A 25,484-nucleotide genomic window follows, 5' to 3' on the forward strand; every position below is an offset into this window, starting at 1 on the left:
ACTATCTCTCTCCCTCTCTCTCTCTCTCTCTCTCTCTCTCTTTTTTTTCTCTCTCTCTCTCTCTCTCTCTCTCTCTTTTTTCTCTCTCTCTCTCTCTCTCTCTCTCTCTTCCCATCTCATTCATTGAGTTATGCGTTACATAAACACATCGCATGTCCTTTGAAATGCATATGGAAGCAGGAGAGAGATATGACGGGGAGAGCAAGACAAGGTTGCAAGAGTGTGCCGACAACACACGGCAAGCCGAGTACAGCGAAAACTGCATGACATTGTGCAGAAAAGGCGGGGAAGCAAATACTAGTACATATAAAAACGTTTTACAATTTATTAATGAAAAGGGAGCGAGCAACCAGCCAACCACGCATATTAAAAATGAAGTATGAGCTCATGAAACTTGTATTGTTTGGCTCTAGGCACTTTCTCTAAAATGAATATTATTTTATATCAAAGGTAAACAACTATTAAACCTCATATGAAAATGTTTTGTAGTTTGTATGATCTTTTAAACAGGTTTAAGGTTAGCTATAGAAACTGATGTGAAAAACTTCACCATACATAGTACTAGAAGAAAAATGTTTGAAGTCATAAAAATTCAGCCACCGTTTTGTTGTTCACACTTCGTGATTAAACCGCCGTGTTATACTTCTAAGTTTGCTGTATCCCCCTCTTTAAACAGTCTGGAATCATACGTAGCTCGCAGTGAGAATTTGATGCGGGCATAATACGTTAAATTTGCGGTTAATTTTACATTTTTAAACACGACAATTTTACGGCTGATGTTGCAGCTTAGTGCATGCATTTTGATAGACTAGTTTCGTTTTTTTCTTGAAAACTCTTATGTGATGTGAGTAATGACAGAGTAAGTATTTTTGATCTCATAGCTAATTAACATGATTTAATTATGGATCTCTTAGTTAATCGGCTTCTATGTTTGATCATACAAATATCAAAAAAATACACTAATAGGGGTTAACCAGAGTGTGTGATTATGATGAAAAAGATCCATCTTTTAACGTGAGTTAACTCACTTTATACGAAAGGGTTATGACACTTCCGTCAGTTTGTACGAAGGGGGTAACTGTTGTAGAGAGTCAAATTAAAAACAGAAATTACCATATATTATAATAAACTTTAAAACTAACATATGTCATTTATTCATATTTTCTATGCAACACATAAATATGATAAGAACCATAAAACAGGTAGTTCTAGTGGCACTACTGGACGAACAATGGGCACTAAAATGCTATGTACTGGATTAATAATTACTATAATGCAGCTTTTCATGAAAAATTAAGACTGTAATGTGAGTGAAATATTGTGAGGTAAGTACAGAGCTCTATGAAATTATCTATTAATAAGGTTACTGCATCACGCTCTATATATTATTTTTTAGTTTACTATTATACATACATGTACTACGAATATTTTCTGTTCAGCATAGTAGTTAGTTACACGAGACAAATAAACAACGTTTTACTAAAGTCTTTCAATTCTCGCATTCGAAAACGTGGATTCCAATATTAAACTAATTATGGACAATTTATTCATTTCTTATTACTTAAAAATTATTAATTAAGTTACTATCAAACTATTATTGCTATTTTTAGCACTGGCATATGCAAAAGTGCAATGCCGAAGGTACCTAATTAAGCCATTGCAGAGCCAGGTTTGGTTCAGACATACCTTTAATTAGTGAAAACGGTCAAACCTGACATGGGCTTCCATTGTAACATAAGTGCACATGAGCAGTAAATAATTTAACCTAATGAGGTGTTGCTTACTGCATTGGCAATTAAAATCAGGCTACCAAATATATGACATGAAGCCACAGATTCATGGATCAACACCTGTATGCACATGCTAAAATGTGGGCCCTATATTGTTTGCATCCTATTCCTAACCAGGTCCAGCACTGTACTAAGGAAAGCTGCCTCTTGGAGCCAAGCGCTTCATCAGCCTCATGCACAAGATGAATCCACATCGATTCCTCTGAACCTAATTAGATGGTATATGTTGTATCCAAATTCAAAAGATGAGAGGACTATCTAGAGTAAAATGCATGAATATTATATCATCATGATAAAGTCTAATCCATGTAAATGAAAGCATTTGTTTTATATCTGCCCTGGAATTTCTTAAAATGAACTTTTTAAAGTGCCCAGAGCTATATTAATAGATACGACAAGAATTGCGTCGCACCACGCGATTTCTGGGCCTTGCATTTGCTCAGGCCAGTTCTGGCCCTAACAGTAACACTAAAAAGTCGGTACCGTATACCCTGCAGCACCCATGGTTGTGACGGCATACTAACACTATGGTGCAACTACAATGATAGCTGTTGTTGAGTATAAACTCTACAGTAAAATTTACCCCAGTGCAAAAATCCTAACAATGGCACACTATCTTTCAAATGAATTAAAATTGAGTAGTCCTTAGAAGTATCCCCCTGGACTGGGGGAGGGAGCTAATATTTCCAACACTGCTACCTAGGCGGAGAGGGGCATTGATACCGGCTTGGGAGGGACACATCAGGAACAGACCTAGGTTTACCTATGTAATCCTTCACTCCACCACAGGCATAGATACAATAATGTAACCCAACAAGAGCAGAGCTACCCTAGTATTCTTGTTGGTTTACATTCATTGTATCTACCACAGGCATAGCGACCCAATCATTATTTAGCACCCCAGATTATTTTAGCACATATGCGAACTATATATACAGGGGTCCAAAACTAGGATTGAGCCAGACTTACACGAGCAGAGCTAGGAACAACCTACACAGACAACGCAGTGCGATCAGCACTGCATGTATAATGTATTTAGCTCCAGGGTTCTCCCCAGGATGAAATTGGAACAGGGGGGAGGGGAGGTGGGGGGGGGGGGGGGGGGGGGGGAAGGGAGGGGAAACTAGGGGGGTCCTGGGGGCGTGTTTTTTTTACCGTACCACTAATTAATGTGTAAAATCGCCACCACACCATAGACGGTATTTGGGGTTCTTGTATATATAAGATAGCCGAGTCGGTGTACAGGTAGTGTTGGGTTCGGGACAGGTTGATCGTTTGTACTTGTGTGTGGTCGGCAGTGCATGCGTGGTACGGTAAAAATACACGAGTCGGGTGTCCTGGTCGAATGGGAATTCTTGACAATCGATTCCCGCGCTGTCAAACTTTTATTGTGGTGGAATTTAATCGGGGCGGAGGTAATTTAAACGGGGCGTAACGATTGAAACAGGGGGTAGTTTACCCAAACGGGGCGCGAGGGAGAACCCTGAGCTCTAGTAGTAGTACTATAGCTCTTGTTGCCACGGGCTGTAGCTATAACCCTTGCTGCCATAGGCACAGGCTGTAGCCATATATATCCCGTGTTGCCACAGGCTGTAGCTATATATATCCCTTGTTGCCACAGGCTGTAGCTAGAGCCCTTGCTGCCACAGGCTGTAGCGATAGCCCTTGTTGCCACAGGCTGTAGCTATAGCCTGTGCCTGTGGCAACAAGGGCGCACATAGCTCTAGTACTATATAGCCCGCGTTCATTAACTGCCTGCGGCAGTTAATGAACGCGGGCTAGCTATAGTACTAGAGCTAGGGCGCACAGTACTAGAGCTACACTGTATTTAGCCCGACCAGGCTGTGCGACGGATTGTCTATACGGAGGTATTGTAACCCTAGCAATACCGTTTCTTGGAGCTACACTGTATTATACCTGGGCTGTTGACGACCGAATCGTAGTGGCAGTTGACGAGCAGGCTGTGCTGCGAGCCGTGGCGTGGGCTTATCTTCACGAGCACGTTCGTCACGCGCGCGTAGTACGACGTAAAGCCTCCGAGGAAATGCAGCGTGAACGACCCCGTCGGCTTCTGCACGTCCACCTCGACGACGTGTGCCGAACCGGCGGAAGCCTTCACCTCGTTCAGCCGCCTCACGAGGTAATCGACAGCAAGCCTTTCGTTCGCGTCGCTGCCGACTAGCCTGTCGCCGAGGTCCGTGAGAGCGAGCAGGTGCGCGCGCGCTCTCTCCTCGCTGAATTCGCCCGGGCGCGCTTCGAGGATTGTCTTCGGTTGCGGTAACGTCCGGTCGGCTTTGAAGATGACAGCGAGTACGACGACGTAAAACAGCAGCAAGATCAGCCAGATACGATCGCTGTATAGTTTCGGCTGCGGCCTGCTGTATTTCTTGTTGTCCGGCATCTGGTAGCACGCATTGTAGGCACCGTTTTGCTCGGGGTACTCGGAGCCGCGGAATCTCACATTCTCCCTGCTGGTCGCCATCATGACAACAATATTGATGCCGGTATCACTCGCTAGAGCCCACTACCATTCGCCGGTTCGTCGATATTGACGAACGTCATAGCCGTTTACTTCACATGTCGCTACTTACCCCACGCACCGACGTCCATCTATATTTCTGTTTTTAGCGCCATCTCTAGGTCAGATATACCTTTTAATAGAAAATACAGACTGTGTACGGATGAGAGTACCTTGAGAAGAATAATTATGTACAATATCAAGAGCTATTAATCAGGGGCGTGTACAGGGGGGAGGGGGGTCCAGGGGGTCCGGACCCCCGCTGCTCGCGCAGAAAACGTATCTAAGGGGGTCTAATTTCAAAAAAATTCTGGGGGAGGGCCCCCCATGCAGACCCACCTTTCGCCTGCACGCAAGTTTGGGGTACGGTTAGACCCCTCCGCCTGGTACAAATCCTGTACACGCCCCTGTTAATACATCATAAGGTATTATTAGCTCTTGGCAATATTTGTATACTATATTCTGTTCTCAGGGTGTACATGGATGTAATTACCATAGATACATGGTATCTGTGGCACACATGGTATGGATGGTATGGTACATACATGGTATGGTACTGGTACTGTGGTACATACATGGTATGGTACTGGTACTGTGGTACATACATGGTATGACATGGTATGGATAGCATAAGATATTTTAAACAGGGCCGTAGTGGCTGCCACGGCAGCACGGAACTGCCATGGCACTATTTTGACAAAAAAAATTGTGCAGGGAACCATAGATATAGAGAACAGACCATAGAAGAGATATATAGACCATAGAAGAGGGAACCAAGGAGATGAAACCCCGGGGGGGGGGCACTCACCCCCCCCCATTATGGTAGGTATGTGCCACTGCGAAGTCAAAAATGGGGGGGCTCTGGAACTAACTCAGACCTGAAAATGGGTCTCTGGAACTAATGTTTGTTGAATGTGGTACGCTCTGGAACCGGCTATGTTCGAAAATGGGGGTATCCGGAACTAGGATTTCGTTGAAATTCAATGCTATAAAACTGGACACGCTTAAATGAGGTGGTCTCCGGAACTGTGGGGGGAGGGGAGAACAGTGATTTGCTTTAAATTCTATGCTGTAGCACTTGAACCAATAATTGTTGTATTATGTAGAGGAAAGAAAAACATGACCCGGAGAGAGATGAACGCACGCACACACACACACGCACGCACGCGCGCGCACGCACGCACACACGCACACACACACACACACACAACACACGCACGCACGCACGTACGTACACACGCACCAGTGGCGTAGCTAGGATTTTTTCAGCGGGAGGGGGCACTGGGGGGGGGGGCTTACATTTTCGTGGGGGGGCACAATATATAATTTTTCTGAGATGTGGTTCGAACCCTCTTTCTTTGTATTATACTGTTCTAACGGCATTGTTTTTAATTCAATTTTTTTTTATCAAGCATGAATTTTCAGTGGTGGGGGGCACCTGGGGGGCACAGAAAATTTGTGGGGGGGCACGTGCCCCACCAGGGCCCCCCGTAGCTACGCCCCTGGCACGCACACACACAAACACACAACACACAACACACACACGTTGCATGTTCACGGCCCGGCTTCAACGTATTCTGAAGTACGATGCACTGGAACGGAAATATTAAAAACTACTACTAATACTATACTAAATACTAAATACTACAGATAGTATATACAATTTTGTAAACAATGTTTTATTAGTTATCATACTCATAATATATATTTTAGATACTTTAGTCAAAACATCAGCTTTAGCTACATTCCTCTTTGAAATTTACAAATTGACCTTTTAAAATGATCAGAATTGGTTGCTTTCAACATAGCCTGAAAATGCAAGAAATGCGATATCCAGGCTCTAAATTTCAAAAAATTTCTGGCGGAGACCCCCTGCATCGGCTTCGCGATCGCGGCGTTATAGCCATGCGTACCTGCGGCACAAACCATAACCGCCACTCTTGATATTATCACTGGGTGATCATACATTTTTCTGCAATAGCACATTTTGGGAGGCCACTACGGCCCTGATATATACTATGCCTGCATAATTGCTGTCACGTGAGACGTGTAACGCACGTGCGCATGCAATAAAGATTTAATAATAATAATAAAGATTTAATAATAATAATAACGTGGCGTGTTCAGAGCACTAGTAACCTATAATTATACTATATCGTGCACGATGTCGCACATTTGTATTTCATAATTGCCGTCGCATCGCGTGTTTTAAATATTTTCTAAACCATGACGTCGCGCTTTTCAACTACAATGTTTTATGACAGCGTCGAGGTTAAAAATGTACCCCTACCTACGACGCCGTGATTTAAAAAGGGCGACTTCGTAGTGCAAAAAGGATGACGTCGACTTTGCTGTTTTCTGCTATCAGAAGAACACCACAAACGTTATACATGAATTAAATTCAAATTATGATACATTATACAATACATTTATTCTCTAATAATTGTAATATGTCATAATAGATACAAAATAACGCGCTGAAGATATGCTTCAACTAAGATAGTTGGCGTTAGGGTAGTGCAAAATAGAACGAACATGTTCATGAACATGTTCTAAAGACATGACATCGGCCCCCGCTGTCAGATGTAATGCCGTGTGCTTAGTAGCTCTATACCCCGCTCTAGTACTATAGCCCGCGTACAGTTGCCTCTGGCAATATATATATATTACAAGTTAGACCAGAAGTAAAATTGACCGCCTCATATATAAGACTGTGCTACGAGCCTACGATGTTACTGCGTCGTTCGGTTGCATGCACTTGACTAGATGGTCACATAGACTTGACTTTATAATCATACTTGTCATATTACATGCAGTGCCTATCCGGTCACACGCGGTGAAAACCCTATCACACCTTTCCAAGACACTTCACACACCGAAATTTTCCACGGGTTAATTCGTGACAAAGTATTGCGTACGTGATTTTGGTATAATGTGGCGCTCGATAATATTTATATTAAATTTTTAACATGCCACACTTAATACACGCAGACCAGTAAATGTCGGCAGAGGAAAAATTCACATAACCGCGAGCTTGCGCGAAAACCCAGCGGTCGTAGGCATTATCAAAACAAGCTATAATAAATATTGTGCAACGGAACAATGTTTATAAATATGTGAGATACAATGTAAAGACGACGGTTTGTACACACATGTACTAACTAGTTCGTGAGGATGCGGCTAGAGCCTTCTCTCGATCATTAAATGCCGCAGTCAAAGAAAGTACATATGGAATTGTAGAGAGACCAAATCATCAGTCATCCAAGTTACGTTCACACGAACAGCTAACAGCTGGACTGCATACGAGTCTAGCCAGGGGCAAATAATGACAAATCATTATCAAATTTGTTATGATCAAATTATCAAATTTGTCATTATTCACCCCTGGTGTAGCGAAGGCATTCCGTAATTATAAACTGACATTACATTGCGTGGCAACTCGGACTACGCGTGCAACAGGAATGAAAGGAAATATCAACGATCTCTCCAACGCATCTGTTAAAGTCCTGAAGCAAAGCAGACTGCTTGTGACAGAGTTACAGCTACATATTTTGTTACGGAGCTCACGAACACAGAGTATTTACACGTTCACAAATAACACGTTATCCACAACATAGGCTATACATGACTCGAAATAAATAAATATCTAAACGGTAAATATCATCAACGCGAATCGATAAATAACCAGTTCCAAGTAACTGAACGTATGCTATGGCCATTCGAAGTCATTAACGCATGCGAAGTCGCATCAGTATACCTTAAGCAGTATGTGACTAGTGGTACTTACAATCTGGAGTCAACGCAAAGCAACCCTACCAACTATTCTTTCGCGACTATGCTACATATACGTCAATGTGTGAGGAAAACGACTAGGATAGCTTACTGTATAATTATAATCTCATTAGTATAATAGCGATGGTTCATTTCACAGTCTATCGTTTACCCAGCCACAGCTTACGTACGATACGACCGGAAGCAAAATGAGAAATTACCTAGATATAAATGCAATGTTTTTTTCTCAACCGCGTTCCAAATTCAGTCATCTTAGACGTATACTACATCCTCATCATGTAATATAACACACATATCACATTGTCATTGTTAAGTAGAAAGTAAACACTATAGTTTAAATACGATTACAGTTTTCTCAGTCCTAATTCACATTTCGACAGAAATTGCGCACAGCATTGCAGTGGCATATGTGTGCAAAAACGCATGCACCTATTTACAAATCAGTCAATTAGTCAATACCAATTAGTCATCTTCTGATTCTATATATCATTAAGGTGACTCGTGCACGCACAGTTATGGCTACTTCAAATGTTCAAGAGGAAATCTGGGCATCAATGAAACTATAAATTTTGCTTTAAGCACATCACAATTTTTAACCAACGAACAACGTATTAAAAATGCAGCAAGTTTGCACGCATCCTTCATTTTGTGCATCGCTGCTACAAAACCAGATCAAATGAACTTGATTTCTAGTTTCATATGGATCGTCTGACTTAGCGTATTCCAGTATTGAAAGTTAACTGTATTCAGCATATAAAACTTTGTGTGGCAAACCCACGTGTGAATAACCACAAATAAATGATAAAATGCAACAATAACACGTAGTGTACGTATATATGCAAATATACAACAATAGAGCTATTCTGCTATTCGTATAGGACACTTTAACTAACAACGTCTAAAAACAAACAGACAATTCCCCAGTGCGTTACAACTTACAAGAGTACCCGACTGATATGCGATGTAGAATCCTAATCATCCTTGATACCCTCAGTAACTGTAACCTCAGACCTGCAAGTTATTTTTAAAGTTTCCTAGATAACTGCATTCAATCACACACGCACTTCACTTACTCACCTCATTCATAGAATTAATTTGAAATCTTCCCTAATTTTTGTTTGTGCATACTTGTTGCATACAGTCACGTGGGGTATATAGAAAATGATATATAGACATTTAGATATAGATTACGTTTAACTATCTAAGTAACTGACCGAATTATAAACATCAAGGATGTATCAATGACTAGAACAATGCCCAAGAGAAATAATGCTGGTCACGCTTGGATAAAACATCATTAAATCAACACGGCTCAACTAAGTAGCAGTTTATCACCAAGTCTCTAGACAATCACACTGATCATCTACTGGCTGGGTGTACACAGACACCATCTACTGGCTGGGTGTACATAGGAATTTGCTGAAATATACTGTTCGACTGATTGCTGAGAATGATACATGCTGGGTGTACACAGATATCATCTACTATCAACCTTATCACCGACTACTACGACTTACTACTCATGTTCTTGGAGTCTACATCAACTTTGGACTTTCCTTAAGACCACAAATACATCTTTTAGGTAAAATATTAAGTTTTCACAGGAATAAATTGAACAAGAGCCACAGAGCGTCTGGGCGCATCTGAGGTCTGTTGCTACGGTTATAAACGACACCTTTGTTAGGCGCAGATATGCAGATACGCAGTTGCGTACACATCATTTCAGCAACCTTCTGCATTCTGCATACCTCCCAAATCCCATTGGTTGATACAAATCGCGTGCCTGAAACTCTTGTTTTATGGTGCATTGACAAGAGTTTCAGGTACATTGTGACCCTAACCCTAACCCTAACCCTATTAAACATCACACTATACACCGAATATTAAGAGCATAGGTCCATCCGTTAAGATTTGTGCCGCAATTCCGTATTTACTCCTATACCTCAAGTTAAGGGGGAAATATTCCCCCTCCGTTTACACATCTTGACCTTTGACCCTTGACCCCCAGCTTCGACATCCCAACTCGTTTTCACATTACCCCCCGACGTCCCGAATATCGTGACCGTACATCAAGCGGTTAAGATTTGTGCCCAACTGTTGACGGACGCACGCACGCACGTACGATCATGCGATTCTACAAGCTGCATCTGACTACGTCAGATGAGCTAAAAATAATAACGTATTGTTTCCTTGGTTCGGCCCTGGCTAAATTGAGTGTGTGTATGGTGTATAAAACAAGGCAAAATATGCTGACCTCGAGTAAAATATTACTGGAAGATACCATTGTATCCTGGGACATAACGTTCAACATTTTCCTGTCTTTAGCCTGTAAAAATAGGTAATGATTCCTTCCTGCATTCCTATCTTCTTCAGTCCTAATGGATGATAGGACCAGTACTTATACCCTCAGAACTACTATGCTGGTACTCGTATTTTTAATGGTCCATTTTCACATCTTGGGAATTGTACATTTTCAGTAGCAATATACATTTACTTTTGCCCAGCAGTAGCCTGAATAGAACATCGATAGCATGCCCTTATTACGAATCTCTACAATTCTTTCACAACCTAAGAGGGAGTCGCTGAGATGGGTCCCTATAATCTACATTCATCATTACAGAGCAGCTTCATGACTGAGCCCTCCATCCTACCTCAGGAGACAAACCCTGCTATACGCCGAGACAGGCATAAACTCCCGGCTCACTGCCGCTGCGGAATGGCGAGAGAGATTCCTGTCACCGGAAATGCCGAGACGTGAGAGACGGCGGTTAGTGGCGCCCCCATCGGCATCGTGGTGATGACAGTGGGGGCGACGGACGTGACGATGCGGCTCCCGACCGCCTGCAGCGTCGTGTTCTTCCCGAACACCTGATGCACCTGACCGGCCGCCGCAGCGGCGCTCCCGAGTCCGGCGACAGTGGCGCCACCCATCAGATTGATGGCAGCAGACGCCTGCTGCTGGGCGGCGACGGTCGTGATGGAGCTGACAATGCTGGCGATGCTAGGCATGCTGCCCACCGCCTCACTGGGGGCTGCCGACGCGCCACTCGCGACCGAAACGACGATCGACGACGCAGTGGCGCCACCGGAAAAGGTGGAGTGTGAAGATGTCTTGGCAGTGACGTGCTGCAGGCTGCCAGGCAGCTGGTGGGAGTGCGTGGAGACGGTGTGCGCGCGGAGACCAGACGCCGACTTATAGCTCTTACCGCAGTGACACTTGAAGTTCTTCTTCACTCTGTAACGAATAAATAACGAGTGATATCATTATTTTTCTTATTCGTCCTCCTCTTTTTTATTATATTAATATTGTTGTTGTTGTTGTTGTTATATTGTCAATGTGATTATCAACATCATTTTCAACACGCTCGTGTCAAAATTAATTCACTGTCATTAACTGCAAAGACCATTAGGAATGGTTATATGATCTTAATTAAGCCCCTATTCATTGAATCCACATTTATGACAGCAGGAAGCCCAATTTATATTTCTATAACATATCATATTTATATTATTACACAATTTACACTACTTAGCACATTTCACATTAGAAGCACTTACCGCAGATCTTTTCTATGACCATTTTTCGCATGGTATTTAATGCCGTTCACGTTCTTGTATCGTTTAGTACAACCTGGGACAGGGCAAACATAGGGCTTTTCCTCCTTTGCCTGGTTTACACTCAGCATCCTAAAGAAGAAAATTGAGATATTATTTTAGTATAACATAAGGATATTACACTGCAGTAGATAATCATAGTACTGTAATTTTCCTATGAAAAAAATTAACAATGGAAATCGATGAATGTATACAGATTAGGTATCATATGCCCAGAACAAGATTCAGATAATTATTGTTGGCTCCAAACCAAATTACCTACATTTTATGTACAATCTAAATAAACTCCAATGCAAAAACACTGCAGATTTAATATTTATTTACAATTACGTATTTAACACAGTATATTTCAAATAATTTCAATCACCACGATTACAAAACTAACAACAACAACAACAACAACAACAACAACAACACCCATAAAAACAGCACCAACAATGGCGACAAAGATGACAACAACAAAAATGATCACATGTATAAAACTTCTTGACTCTATATTTAATAAACTTAACTACACTTCAAAGTTTAATAGTGCATCGAACATTCATCCACCATTCATTGCATTTCACATACATTCCTAATATCAGTTCAATTTTGTGCATAAAACAAACACACCAAGTCACAAATGAACATTTGAATTTGTTTAAGTGCTGCCAAAACTATCATGCATACACAATCATAGCAAACAACATCAAATATCAACATCAATAAATCATCTCAAAACAACAATCATGCAATGTGAAATTCACTCTGTATGCTGTTATGACTTACCTTGACTCACTGTTAGTCCAGATCAAAGCATATCATAGAAAAATATTACTCAATGAGTGTTATTAATTAAAAACAAAAAAATGCAACACATTAAGAAACATCTATACTAGTAACTATATATACTATTAAAGCAAGTGAGTTAGTTTAGCAATGTATTAATCTTAGTACTTGCAGCACTCCTATAACTATGATTTACAAAACCCACATTGTAATTTGTTAGTGACCATAGAATGTCTGCAAATTTGTAAAGTTAGCACTGTTAGTATGTATTCACAGATATCAGAGATGTATTGGTAGTTGTTGGCAAAGAGGTTATACCTAAGTATGAGCTCAGAACTAAACTCTTCCTGTGTCGTCCACGAATCGTTACTGTCCGATTCCGACACGACATCCTCTTCATCAAGTTCACTGCCTGAAAAATACAAATTAAACTATAAATACAAAATACAAATTAAACATACAAAATGCTACACATGTAGCATTGCGAATGATGATGACAATATCAGCAATACTAACATTGACCCTGTTTACATCCATTGCGTGGTTACAATTGGAAATGTAAGCTCCAAGCACATTCCCCCTTCATCCATTCACCCATGTAACGATACTAGGAATCACAAAATTTCTATACTAGATATACTAGCAATTCTAGTAATACTAGTGATTTCTATACTAGCTATACTACCAATACTAGCTATTTATATACTAGCAATTCTACCAATACTAGCTATTTCTATACTAGTTATACTAGCAATTCTACCAATACTAGCTATTTCTATACTAGCTATAATAGCAATTCTACCAATACTAGTTATTTCTATACTAACTATATTAGCAATACTAGCTATACTAGCAATTCTAGCAGTACTAACTATTTCTATACTAGCAATATATTATGAGAAGTACCGGTCGGGGTGTTGCAGTTGCTGCGTACGGAGGACATGCTAGGAGATTGCGTCCTCTGCTTCTGCTTCCGAAGCCACTCTGCCGTGCGCAGCTGGTCGGATCGTGTTAGGTCCGGGTTCTCACGCCGAGCCGCGTCGGTGAAGAACCTGAACAACCAGCCATCACTCGCTTACTCACCAAATATATGCAATTACATCATGCTGTATATTTTTGTTGGCAATTCAAACACTCTGAAAGCTCACATACATTGGTATATGGGAGAAATTAACATTACTCACCAATTATATCATGTTGTATTTTTTGGTTTTCTGACCAAGAGGTGGTGCCAGGCATTAAACTGAACATTGTAAATGCTTCAGAAAGAAATTTTTTGAAGGTGAATTCCGAAAGTCGTAGGAATTTGATGACAACAAATAATTTAGGCATAGATAAATTAAGGATACAATCATGTTTTGCAGGGACATTGCTCTAATGAAGAGTAAACATTTATTGATAGACGAATATAATCAATCACACGCTTTATTTATAGATGAGGTGTATCTCTATGCTCAAACTGAAAAACTTCATGAAATTTCCAGCACCACGTGTGACAACACAAATTTTGAAGCCAAGTAGCTAGTAAGATGATGAATGAGGATATTTCAAAGTGCCTTAGATATATCCAAAATGTACATTTCTATAAATATAACTTTCTTACTTTCATATCAGCAGACTTCCACCACCCCATGTGTCTCTGTATTGGGATTTGACACTCATGCAAATAAGCTCAATTCATATCACGCTAATTACATATCTAAAATTATATTATGTGTTCACACGATAAATAATCCTTAAAGTAAATGTGTTTTACAGCAACCTAAGAACATAGCTGAGTGGCAACGAAGGTGGTTGCTGAAGCTCCTTTCTCTCAATTGTCTTTGGATCATAATCTAAAAAAGATCAAGATTTTAACATATATATAATTACTTAAGTCTCACCTACACTACCTGACGCCCGTCGGCTCTATGAGTCCCCTCAAGAGTCCCTGGGTACTGCCGAAACGTACCCTGGTAACTTCTAATATGCCGGACCGTACCTCGCCTACTCCACTAACGAGTCTAGGGAGTCGCCTACGCCTACCTCCTAAGCCTAACACCCTAACCCTACCCATATCAGCTAGATAGTTACCAGTGTACGTTCCGGTATACCGGACCGTACCCAGGGTACGTACCGGCAGTACCCAGGGAGACATAGACCTTATGAGCCTAACATAGTAACAAGCATTAACAACATCTAAATAAATTGTACTACATATATCAAAGCCAATAAAAGATGATACATTGATTCATTAAATACAACAGGGCCAAAGCTAGGTATTATGTCCAACAGCGAAGAGTGCCAAATTCGCACAATGCTTGTTTCATTTCATACCATCCCAGCAAAAATACACAAACAACCGCCTCCATAGTGGTATATCTATGCGTATCCGAACGTTCACTTTAGTGATAAATACAATTTGTGTTTATTTGTCATCATTTTCTTATTGAAACGGCCCAAGTAGCTGTGTTAGTGTGTGGCGTGAATAAAATCTAAATTACTTCATGATTTATCGACTAGTTGTTACTGGTGTTTTTGTTGTCTTGTCAGTTTTGCCCTTGAAGTTGATATATTACTGATAGAGATGCAAAAGTCATCTAGTTTTTAATTAAGATCTTTGTTTACCTATGTGGCTGTCTTCTATATGTTGAATAAGTTCACTCAGAGTCGAGAAAATCTGTCCACAGCCGTGAAATTTACAAATATTGAGGAGGAATACAGCCATGTTGATTGCTCCACAGGCTACAGTGGGAAAACTCGGATAGTGGATACATCACTTGGGATAAATATGTATATATCTATAACTTCACTCACATAACTGAGCAATAAATTTAGCTCTAGGCATGTAAGCAATTTTTGTAAATAATTATCTTATGATTAAATATCCTATAATTCCTCAAAAATAATGGGTTGTGAAAAAGGTTTGTGCCCAAATTGTGCCGATGACATCAGGTTGCGCATGCGCATAGAAGTCCTCCTTGCCCTTGGTTAGCATGATTATAGCAATTTTGTTGTAGTTGTGTTTGAATCGGTGAAAATCTCTTTCCGCGATTATGATCTTATCATTTCTTTGAGTTTTCATTGACGTGCATAGATTTTATTAGCATATATCTCGTTCTTTGTGATCAAGCGCGTGTATTTATTGGAAATTTTGCTTATGACTTGTACCGGCTAATACTGTGTAGTGTAATCATCCCGATTTACTTTACGCAGATACCGAGTCATTTTATACCGGCGACCACAGACATCAAAAATGTTGTCCTGCACAAAGTTCATGGCTCCGGCATCTAGGACACTGGTGAGTTCCAGTTTTATTATAGACGCAAATACTTGACTTGTGACTGTTGCTTGCCGAACGCTTGATTCGTGTCTTCAGTCTTGGTTATCTGCCTGGGCTTGTTCAGTTGTTGAGGTGTTTGTCCGGTCGGTCTTTACGACCTTGGTACTGCTGCTTGAAAAATATTCATTGTAGCCCAGTGCAAGTGGCCAAGTGTTACTTACTGTACTAATAATAATATACCTCCAAAATGCTAAAAGTCTGTGCAATGGTATGTTGTGCACATCTGATCAGTACATTATTATTATAGAAGCTTGATGGTTGCTCAAAGCGTCTCCGGTTTTAGACATTGTAAGAAGTGTTAAAGCATCTACAGAAGTAGTGGCAAGTTACCCTCGCTTCTCACTACATCGCCTCTCCTACGATGTAATACAGTCACAGAGCCTGGTAGGGCTACTACAGCAGGTGTTGCAATGGTTTCTTGCTAGTAGTCGGCTTGCGTTTGTGCATTGCAGGTTTCTTCAACCAGGCTGGCAGCTGCTAGACCATTGGCTGGAGCAGTATCTAAGGGTCAAGATCAGGTATGTTAGTTTAATACTGGGTTATCCTACTGTAGTTGTCAATTAGAAGTCAACATAAATTTTAATCATTGCATATTTTAGTAAAAGCAATGGTGTGTGATAGGGGTGTAACGATATACCGGTATATCGGTATATTGCAATATATTTTGAAAACTCGATATATCGCGATACAACTTCCGGATATCGATATTTTACGATACGGTGGTATAACAAGAAATAAATTACTTGACACTTGCCTTTATGTCTATATTGTTAATGGGCTCGAAAATTATGCACTGGCGGTGTATATATTACGAAAGCACAATGCCTGCACGACGCATACAGTATTACTGGTAAGCGACCACGGCATGGAGCAGTGCGCGGTACTACTGCGCGGGCAGACGTGTGCGCGAGGCAGAGAGCACGGCAACTAGGGAGTCTATATATAGCCTATGCTCACGTGAGTGCCCGCGCGCGCGCGATACAAGCTGAAGCGAGCACCCACTGTTTCAGTTTCAGTTTCAGTATCCAGTATTAGCCAATTATGCAGCAGGGGTATTGTGTATTCCAGCTACGTCAGTGCCTTCCGAGAGGGTATTCAGTACAGCGGGTGACATTGTTACGGCACAGAGTGCTGCACTGTCAGCGGAAAACATTGCCGTGCTTCTGTTTCTCAAGAAAAACATGAGAAATTAAATCATGTCATATAATACAATATATGATGATATTAAAACCATCAAATTGTTACTATATCATGCATGGTATACACTTCCCAATACGTATTGGAAAATATTGCAATACGGTTTTGTCGTATTGCAATATATTGCAATACGGTTTTTGGTCGCAATACTCACCCCCTAGTGTGTGAGTGTTATAAGATATATTAACCTTACTGTAGAGTATTGCTGTTACCTGAGCATTACCAGTAAGTATTGTAGTGGTTATGGAAACAGTTACGGTCAAGAAGTCTGTAAAGATCGACAACTATCCACAATAGTGTGCTGTATGGTTGATCTTTCTTCCACTTCACGTTCTGAAAGTTCTTTCTGCTTTGAAATATTTGTTCTATACCACATCTAAATCTATACCCTGGTTTAACTTGGTTAAGTTTTATTTTGTGTTCTTGGTAAAGGACACTGGTATGGAACATTTGTTAGCTTTGCACGGTTACTCTACTTTCTTCATGAAGTTTTTTTATAATCTGTTTATTCTAGTAATTGTATCCCCCGCGACGAAGTCGGTGGGTATATTATGGTTTCATGTCTGTCCAGCCGCTGCCGAAGACACTTTCTTTCGCTCTATAACTCGACCCCTAATTGACCTAGCGTGGCCAAACATGGTCTACGTACACATCTTGGGGAGAAGGTGCGCAGCGTACCAAAACCAGGTCACTACGACCTTTACCTTGACCTTGATCATATTTTCCTTCCACTCTATAACTCGGCCCCTAATTGACCTAGCGCTACCAAACTTGGTATACTTACACATCTTGGGGAGAAGGTGCGCAGCGTACCAAAACCAGGGGCCCGTTGTCAGAAACTTCGTAAAGTTACGATTAATTTTAAGACTAATGTTAATGTTAAGAGAAAAGTTAATAGCGTTGACAGAAACCTAGCGTAACTAAACTTACTTAAGTGAATACTTACGATAACAGGAACTTCATCACAAGGCTGCTGATTGGATGAGAATCGATCACAAAATTTAAATTCATACACATTTATTGTACATCACAGTAATTTATGCATATTATGATGGCTAACCACATATAAATAATATTTGATGAAAAACGACACGGTCTTGAATTTATTCTGCACAACAAGATAAATTCTCACACTGTAATTCTCACACTGTAAATTCTCACGAGACGCGAGAGTCGTGTGGTCAGTGCAAAAGTATTTAAAACAAGAGAACAAATGCCATACACCATTCTAAACACACATTTTATTTATTATTATAAAATATAATATCACTATAATTGTAATTTGTAGTGTAAATGTGTTATTTTCAACTTAATATTAAAGTTAAGGGAGGGTCTAGGATCTCCTTAAGTTAAGAGAAAAGTTACGAGAATTTTTAATTCTCTTAACTTTACGAAGTTTCTGTCATTGGTCTGAGAGAAAAAGTTAATGTTAAGGTTAATGTTAAGACTAATTTGTTTCTGACAACGGCCCCCAGGTCACTACGACCTTTAAATTGACCTTATTTTGCCTTTCGCTCTCTAACTCGGCCCCTAATTGACCTAGCGCTACCAAACTTGGTATACTTACACATCTTGGGGAGAAGGTGCGTAGCGTACCAAAACCAGGTCACTACGACCTTTACCTTGACCTGATTTCCTTTCCACTCTATAACTCGGCCCCTAATTGACCTAGCGCTACCAAACTTGGTATACTTACACATCTTGGGGAGAAGGTGCGCAGTGTACCAAAACCAGGTCACTACGGCCTTTATTTGACCTTGACCATATTTCCCTTCCGCTCTATAACTCCGCCCCTAATTGACCTAGCGCTACCAAACTTGGAATACTTACACATCTTGGGAAAAAGGTGTGTCGCGTACCAAAACCAGGTCACTGCGACCTTTATTTGACCTTGATCATATTTCCCTTCTGCTCTATAACTCGGCCCCTAATTGACCTAGCGCGACCAAACTTGGTATACTTACACATCTTGGGGAGAATGTGTGTCGCCTACCAAAACCACGTCACTGCGGCTTTTATTTGACCTTGCCCTTGATCATATTTCCCTTCCGCTCTATAACTCGGGGGCCCCTAATTGACCTAGCGCAACCAAACTTGGTATACTTACATATCTTGGGGAGAAGGTGTGTCACGTACCGAAACCAGGTCACTGCAACCTTTATTTGACATTGACCTTGACCATAATTCCCTTCTGCTCTATAACTCGGCCCCTAATTGACCTAGCGCGAGCAAACTTCGTATACTTACACATCTTGGGGAGGTGTGTCGCGTACCAAAACCCCTAAGGCAACCAATTTTAACATACTTGCACATCTCAGGCAGATGAGTTGTGTAACAACCCTTTGTCTTTGTGACTTATTTAACTTTACCTACCTTCTACGTCTACTTCTACGTCCTTACAGAGATATTTCATTCATACTAGATCAGGGGGGATACATGTAGTTGGCGACAACTGCCCTTTCTAGTTGTAATGAACGATAGGGCTGTAACTTAATAATGCTGCACAGCTGGTAAAAACTTGTCTTATCTTTCAGAACACAGCAGTAAGCTCATACTGTGGTTTGTCAGGCTTCTCTAGTGAGCTCAGCACATCTCTAGCCATGTCACCAATTCTGAGCCAGGTATACAACTTTGTGTCATCTCTGGTTCTTGAGCAACTTCACACAAGATCATTAGGTTTCTAAGCAGTTATGTGGGAAGCACAAAGTCCGGTGGATCGTACCTATGATTTCTGTATGGAAGTTGCCATCGCTAGCAGAGCAGCATTGCTCATAAGGCACACACAGCTGGGTCAGGAAATCAGCTTGTGCACGAGCGTGATCTGATCGCATGGTGGTGTCGTATCTGCAGGTGCGAGGATTGCAAACGAGTGCAGCGATGAGAGATATCGACTCTGCTGCAAAGTTTATCGGCGCTGGAGCCGCCACTGTGGGAGTCGCCGGATCCGGTGAGCAGTTGTTCTGTGGTGTAGCTGTTGTAGCTATTTAACTCCTGTTTCTAATTTGTGACTAGAGCCTTTCGGTTTATGACAGAGTTTTGCCTGCTGTAGTAATTGTCCAAGCACAAACGGCTCACATAATCTGAAACAATTGTCTTGACCTACCAAGCATCCATGCAGCAAATTTGTAGGTGTCTAAATAAATGTACAACTGTTTGGTTCATCAGAGACTGTTTTTGCATTCATTTTCAGCTGGAATTTTGCAAAATTAAGTCATGGAAGTAGTAATGTATGTGATCAATATTCTAAGTTATGCAGTATAAATAGCCTCGTGTGTCCATGAATTGTATAGCGAGTTCATTCATGTTTCATTACTCTCCAGGAGCCGGTATCGGAACGGTATTTGGCAGCCTCATCATTGGATATGCAAGAAACCCAAGTCTAAAGCAGCAGCTTTTCAGCTACGCCATTCTTGGTTTTGCCCTGTCTGAGGCCATGGGGCTGTTCTGTCTTATGATGGCTTTCCTGCTCCTGTTCGCTTTCTAAACGTAAATAGTGATTAACGTAGGTAATGATGTAAGATATTCGAGTCGGGAATTAAAAGCTCAACAATTCTTATTTGCAACACCCAACAAAACGGAGCCGAAAGATGTCTAGTCCATCAGCCACGAGTACCGAGTGATGTGCCGCGTATGTGAGACCGTGCCGCATGGGTGTGAAACTACGTAGTTGAAAGGTATGGTCTGTGTGTGCGATTTGTTTACATGCATTCCACATAGATGCAAGAAGGTGTGCTGATGTACATGACTTTCGTCCGATTTCACAGCATTGTAGGTCAGAGGCTCGATTGGTCAGTCGACAACTAGTTGTTTCACCTCGTACTTGTAATTTTGTTTCTAAAGAAGCTGTTATTAAAAAATGTTTAATGTGTTAAACCCTCGTTACGAGTTGTTGGCTATACGGAATTTGTTTACGGAAGTGGAAATGCCTGATGTGCACAGCGACTAGTAGGGCTGTAACGATCTACCGAAATCGAATCGGATCGCGATTCTCTTCCCTCGATCCGATCCTCGATATTTTCCCCCGTATTTTCGGTTCCACTTCGATACCACTTTTTCCCTCCAATAGATGGCGGCACTACGCTATATGGGTAATTTTCTCAATAAGGGCACACAAGTTGGTGAATTATTTTCAAGAAAATAAACATGCAAGGAACACCTCTACATTTTTATCACAGGTAGACTAGGCACTTAGGTGTACAACCAGGAATTGAGCATCGCTTAATTCGTCCAATTTTTTTAATGGTGAAGGAATTTAATCTCTGGGTGTCTTTAGGCCCTTTCAACTCTGTAACGATTTCCAAAGAAAGGATTTTCCATGATGATCCATACATAAAAAAACAATTTAAAACTGACCAGACACTTGACTATTATAGTATCCAGGTTGTTTTTTTGGAGGAAATCATTTTCATTTAATTGGTAGATTTATTTTTAAAATTCGACAAAATGATGTTACGGAGTTGAAATGTTGTTACGGAGTTGACATTTCTGGAAAAACCCCTGAAGTTTGCTCTCTTAGCAGGGTCTGCCTTGATGCGATCTAAAGTATTAAAGGAACAGTAGCCTCTAGGTTCTAGGGTTATTTTCAGCTAATTTAGGTTATAATTGCGCTACATAAAAAGTTTCATTGTTCAATCACCATTAGAAATATTTTTTTTAAGTGTTTTAAAACTAACGACTACAGTTTGATTACAACGACGGTGGCGCCACTCAAAGCGCACGATCTGAGAAGTTGCGCAAAACCACTTTCCAGCCAAGGGCTACAGACCGAGGGTATTTCTTATTTATTCATTTAAAAGCAAAAGGATTGTAATATCTTATAAACGACATATAGTTTCAGTTATAATATGGAAAAATTTGCCCTAAAATGAATATCGTTCGGTTAAATAGCATTTAGGTATAAATATAATTGCACGTTTGTGATTGGCCCTCGGTCATTTACCTGCAAAATAAAAATGCAAATACGCAACTTTTTCAGGGTGGCAGCACGGTCGCGGGTGTCATGGCGCCGTTCAAATTTCGTAGCGTTGATGTGTAAATAATTAATTAAGTATCTGGTGACAAATACATGTGGGTATAGACGATTTGTTATACAGTAAGTACAGTTGTATGCAGTAAAATCCTAGAGGCTACTGTCCCTTTAATGAACAAGACCTAAAGAGCAGAGGGCCTGACATAATTGTAAACAACAGTTAAAATATTTAGTAGGGTCGTACACAAATTTCAACTCCGTAACAAAATCACTAAAATTCCATTTCCCAGTGAAATAAAACTAGCTACAAATATGTTTTCAACTTTGTGTAATCCTATATAAAGTAATAAAGACCTAAAGAGCAGAGGGCCTGACATCATATTGTAAACAAATATTTGACATTTTAAGCACATATCACAACTCCGTAACAGTAGAGCTTAACTCGATAACAGTCATTTGTTATGGAGTGGAGTGTTACGGAGTTGAAATATTTACACAAAATGACCTTCAGCCACTCAGCAGCAAGATATAATTTGAAATATTCTGTCATATTATGGAGGGCCCTGCCCCAGTAGCATGATAGACATATTTGAAAAGTTGTTCCATGGTTACCATGGATATTATGTTATGGAGTGGAGTTTAGAAAGTATACCCACCTGATGATGAAATAGGATGTGAAAATTCACAGAAACTGTGAGGAAATGTCAACACTGAGAGCACATGACATATATGGGGGTTACACAAACTGACTTTTTACATGAGGTACATGTCTTAGTTCTACTTCCCTTCAATAGGGGGCGACATTTCATTGATTGTTATGGAGTGGAGTGGATTTGCCCGGACACCTGTATTTTCATTTTTTTTAGAAACTAGTGTATTTAATAGCTCTTTTTTGCTATGGATATTGTACTCCTACCAACTTTAAATGAACATATGGTTATAGGAGTGTTTGAATGTAAAAAACTTGAAGAAACTGGGACATAGATGACATAGATCTCGGACATTCTAAAATGTAGCCAAAAAACTCAAAAACCGTGTGCAATAAAGTGCTGAAAGTTTATTTCCAAGTGGAAATACCCCCAATCTACATTTTAATGGATATAATGCTTACTGGAATTCATTAATAAAAAAATGTGAGGCCTGGACATAAAAAAATCAAAAAGGTGCCCTTATTGAGAAAATTACCCATTATATATACTGTGGAGTGTTACTCACCAACGTTACTCAGCATCTGTGCAGTGTATATAATACTCTCTAGACTCTAGTCTATTCACCATTTAGTATTCATTGGCAATTTTTAATAATTTATTATTGCAAAATAATGAAAATATAAAAAATAAGAAAAAATTTCATTATTTTGGGAATCAAATCGAGGCTAATATCGAGAACCGGGTCGAATCGAGAGGCTTGTGTATGGTTACAGCCCTAGCGACTAGTAACGTTAGATTGTGACAGTAATATATAAATACAGATGACCTGTCTTCGGGAAAGCAGAAGTAGGAACTCTACAGAATATTCGAAATATTGTATGAAGCCGATTGTACATGTTGGGTCTGTTGCTGTGTCTGACCAAAGGTCCAATAAAGACATGGACTTCTCTGTCGAAAAAGTATCATAGACTTGTTATTGCAAGCAACTCTGTTACGTAGTTTATTAGAGTTGGGGTCGCATGGCAGGATGAAATGTGCACCAGAATTATTTATGCAGTGCCTAGAAAAAAAACACTTGTTTTAATAGCGACAACAAATAACTTTATTACATACCACTTCTTTTCTTCACCCAAGTCCAAAAAGCAGAACTATTTCTTTTAATAAAAGCTATAATGCATACCTTGCAATTAGTGATCTGTACAGACTGTATAATGCACATAGCTTGTACTGCCCTTGATCAGCTGAATGTAACATGATTCTAGAGATGTACAGGTTATGGCTACCTACTAACATGTACTGATAATAATACCTATATATGCTATTAGGTATTATTAGCTCTTGATACAATATAATAACAAGACATGTCTGGTTGAAATCCACAACAGCGATATCTGCACATCAGCAAATAATACAAATATATAATATATTTACAATAAAATTATTTGTTATAATATACTTATAGTGGAAAGAGGTTGCATATTACAAGTACAACAATCACTTTGTATAGGACAGGATCGAGTCTAGTGTGCTTAAGCTGGACAAAGTCCACATGATGCCTTTCCATAGCGTGTCTTCCACCTTGGTATCGGAAAACTTCTCCACAAATCCATTCCAGCCCCCATTTTCACATATCCAGTCTTTTAAGTCGGTCGAGGTGTACGCGGCCAGACTATCGACAAGTGTGTCAGTCTCAATGCCGTTCGCTTTGCAGTACCTCGCCATCTTTCCTGCGAAAGCGTAGAGTGCCGCCACTCGGCCCCAATTTATCGTGCCATCCTTGAAAACCTCCCTGGCAACCTGAACAATGACGTCGGACGAGTCTCTCTTATTGTCTGACAACGCTCTCATGACAAGCTGAGAGTACAGCATCTCATGTTCACTGAGGATCGTGTCGCAAACTTTGTGCATCGTCAATGCGGCTTTGCAGGGACGTGGTAGAGTGTCACACTCGCCCGAGTAGCAACTTATGATGTGTAGTGCAATCTCGTAATCGAGACAATCGTGATTCATTGTGGCACTAGGAGAAACCAAGCCAGTGGACTCACGGTCAGATGCACTGTGACTTCCTGCTTGTTTCCATAGACTCTAGCACCTGAGCTGTGAACATTAAATTATAGACTATACCAATCCTACGTGGTTGAATAATTATTACAATATTAATTAAATTATTAAAACTAGATTATTTTTTATTTTAACACAAATTCGTCCATAATATAACTGAAACTACGAGTAGTTTATAAACTATTGCAATCCTCCCACTAATTAATAAATAAGGAACTCCCATGGTCTGTAGCTTGCAGCTGTAAAGTTGCACTATGCAACTTCGTCAGTGGATGTGCTTGTAGTGGCGCCAGTTGTAAGCAACGGCGGCCGTTAGTTTTAAAACATTAAAAATATTTCCAGCAAATATTGAACAATATTTTTCATGAAGCGTAATTTAAACCTATTTTAACTGAAAATATGCAAGGAACCTTAGGTAATGTGACCCTTTAGCTTTAACACGTGACACGTCGAGACAAAAATAGAAAAAAATTAAGGAAGAACTTAAGGAACCCCGAGTGGTTTAACTGTCTTCGTCACTCGTATTGTGCCTTTAAATTGACGTTACGAATTTTCTATGGTGTATATTTGTAAAAAAAATTACGATTTTTTTACATTAAAAGTAAGTACTAACGGGACTGAACGTATCGTCAAATTGTTACCCAATAAGATTGTTTCTCAACTAGTTAAAAAACCTGGACGATTTGATAAATATGATCCTGACATTAATTGCTTGAGCACTATGGGCTATGTATGAGTCACGAGTGTATTTTTACATCAAACAATATAGTAAAATAGGACGTATAATGCAGCAATTTAA

The 25,484-nt window shown here is 40.3% G+C and overlaps 4 protein-coding genes across 6 annotated transcripts in view; 1 reads left to right on the forward strand and 3 right to left on the reverse strand.

Moving 5' to 3' along the window:
• Positions 1-4,272, reverse strand: part of LOC106812738 (endoplasmic reticulum metallopeptidase 1-like) — a 34,792-nt gene extending 30,520 nt beyond the window's left edge. The window contains exons 1-2 of the mRNA XM_014816691.1: positions 3,708-4,272; positions 1,922-1,998 (exon numbers count right to left, since the gene is read on the reverse strand). Coding sequence (XP_014672177.1) covers positions 1,922-1,998; positions 3,708-4,272 — 642 coding nt within the window. The remainder of the gene's footprint in view (positions 1-1,921; positions 1,999-3,707) is intronic.
• A 5,932-nt stretch (positions 4,273-10,204) lies between these two features.
• Positions 10,205-15,255, reverse strand: LOC106812740 (juxtaposed with another zinc finger protein 1-like). 2 transcript variants are annotated; one of them, XM_014816693.1, is made up of 7 exons: positions 15,094-15,255; positions 14,249-14,321; positions 13,393-13,538; positions 12,805-12,898; positions 12,487-12,495; positions 11,659-11,787; positions 10,205-11,335 (listed from the first exon to the last, which is right to left on the reverse strand). In XM_014816693.1, exons 1-7 carry the CDS (start codon positions 15,191-15,193, stop codon positions 10,801-10,803), a joined length of 1,086 nt encoding a protein of 361 aa, XP_014672179.1. In that variant the 5' UTR covers positions 15,194-15,255; the 3' UTR covers positions 10,205-10,800. The 2 variants fall into 2 exon arrangements, with proteins under 2 accessions (XP_014672179.1, XP_014672180.1); XM_014816694.1 differs by lacking the exon at positions 12,487-12,495.
• Positions 15,256-15,395: 140 nt separating this feature from the next.
• LOC106812741 (ATP synthase lipid-binding protein, mitochondrial-like) lies at positions 15,396-20,882 on the forward strand. 2 transcript variants are annotated; one of them, XM_014816696.1, is made up of 6 exons: positions 15,396-15,455; positions 15,682-15,766; positions 16,261-16,326; positions 19,540-19,626; positions 19,856-19,952; positions 20,326-20,882. In XM_014816696.1, the coding sequence occupies exons 2-6, from the start codon at positions 15,722-15,724 to the stop codon at positions 20,487-20,489; spliced, it is 459 nt and encodes a 152-aa protein (XP_014672182.1). In that variant the 5' UTR covers positions 15,396-15,455; positions 15,682-15,721; the 3' UTR covers positions 20,490-20,882. The 2 variants fall into 2 exon arrangements, with proteins under 2 accessions (XP_014672182.1, XP_014672183.1); XM_014816697.1 differs by having other exon boundaries at positions 15,440-15,499.
• Positions 20,883-23,702: 2,820 nt separating this feature from the next.
• On the reverse strand, positions 23,703-25,075 carry LOC106812739 (induced myeloid leukemia cell differentiation protein Mcl-1 homolog). Its single transcript, XM_014816692.1, has one exon. The coding sequence runs from the start codon at positions 24,632-24,634 to the stop codon at positions 24,119-24,121; it is 516 nt and encodes a 171-aa protein (XP_014672178.1). The 5' UTR covers positions 24,635-25,075; the 3' UTR covers positions 23,703-24,118.
• Positions 25,076-25,484: the final 409 nt, after the last annotated feature.

Source organism: Priapulus caudatus, unplaced genomic scaffold, assembly GCF_000485595.1.
Source record: "Priapulus caudatus unplaced genomic scaffold, Priapulus_caudatus-5.0.1 Scaffold681, whole genome shotgun sequence".
NCBI lineage: Eukaryota > Metazoa > Priapulida > Priapulimorpha > Priapulimorphida > Priapulidae > Priapulus > Priapulus caudatus.

Coding starts and splice junctions, on each gene's coding strand:
- LOC106812739 (XM_014816692.1), bottom strand. CDS start 24,634: ATGAATCACGATTGTCTCGATTACGAGATTGCACTACACATCATAAGT.
- LOC106812740 (XM_014816693.1), bottom strand. CDS start 15,193: ATGGCTGTATTCCTCCTCAATATTTGTAAATTTCACGGCTGTGGACAG. Junction 14,322..15,093: donor TATAGAAGACAGCCACATAG/GTAAACAAAGAT, acceptor GATCTTTTTTAG/ATTATGATCCAAAGACAATT. Junction 12,899..13,392: donor CAACTGCAACACCCCGACCG/GTACTTCTCATA, acceptor TGTATTTTTCAG/GCAGTGAACTTGATGAAGAG.
- LOC106812741 (XM_014816696.1), top strand. CDS start 15,722: ATGTTGTCCTGCACAAAGTTCATGGCTCCGGCATCTAGGACACTG. Junction 15,767..16,260: donor CTCCGGCATCTAGGACACTG/GTGAGTTCCAGT, acceptor TGTGCATTGCAG/GTTTCTTCAACCAGGCTGGC. Junction 16,327..19,539: donor TATCTAAGGGTCAAGATCAG/GTATGTTAGTTT, acceptor CTTATCTTTCAG/AACACAGCAGTAAGCTCATA.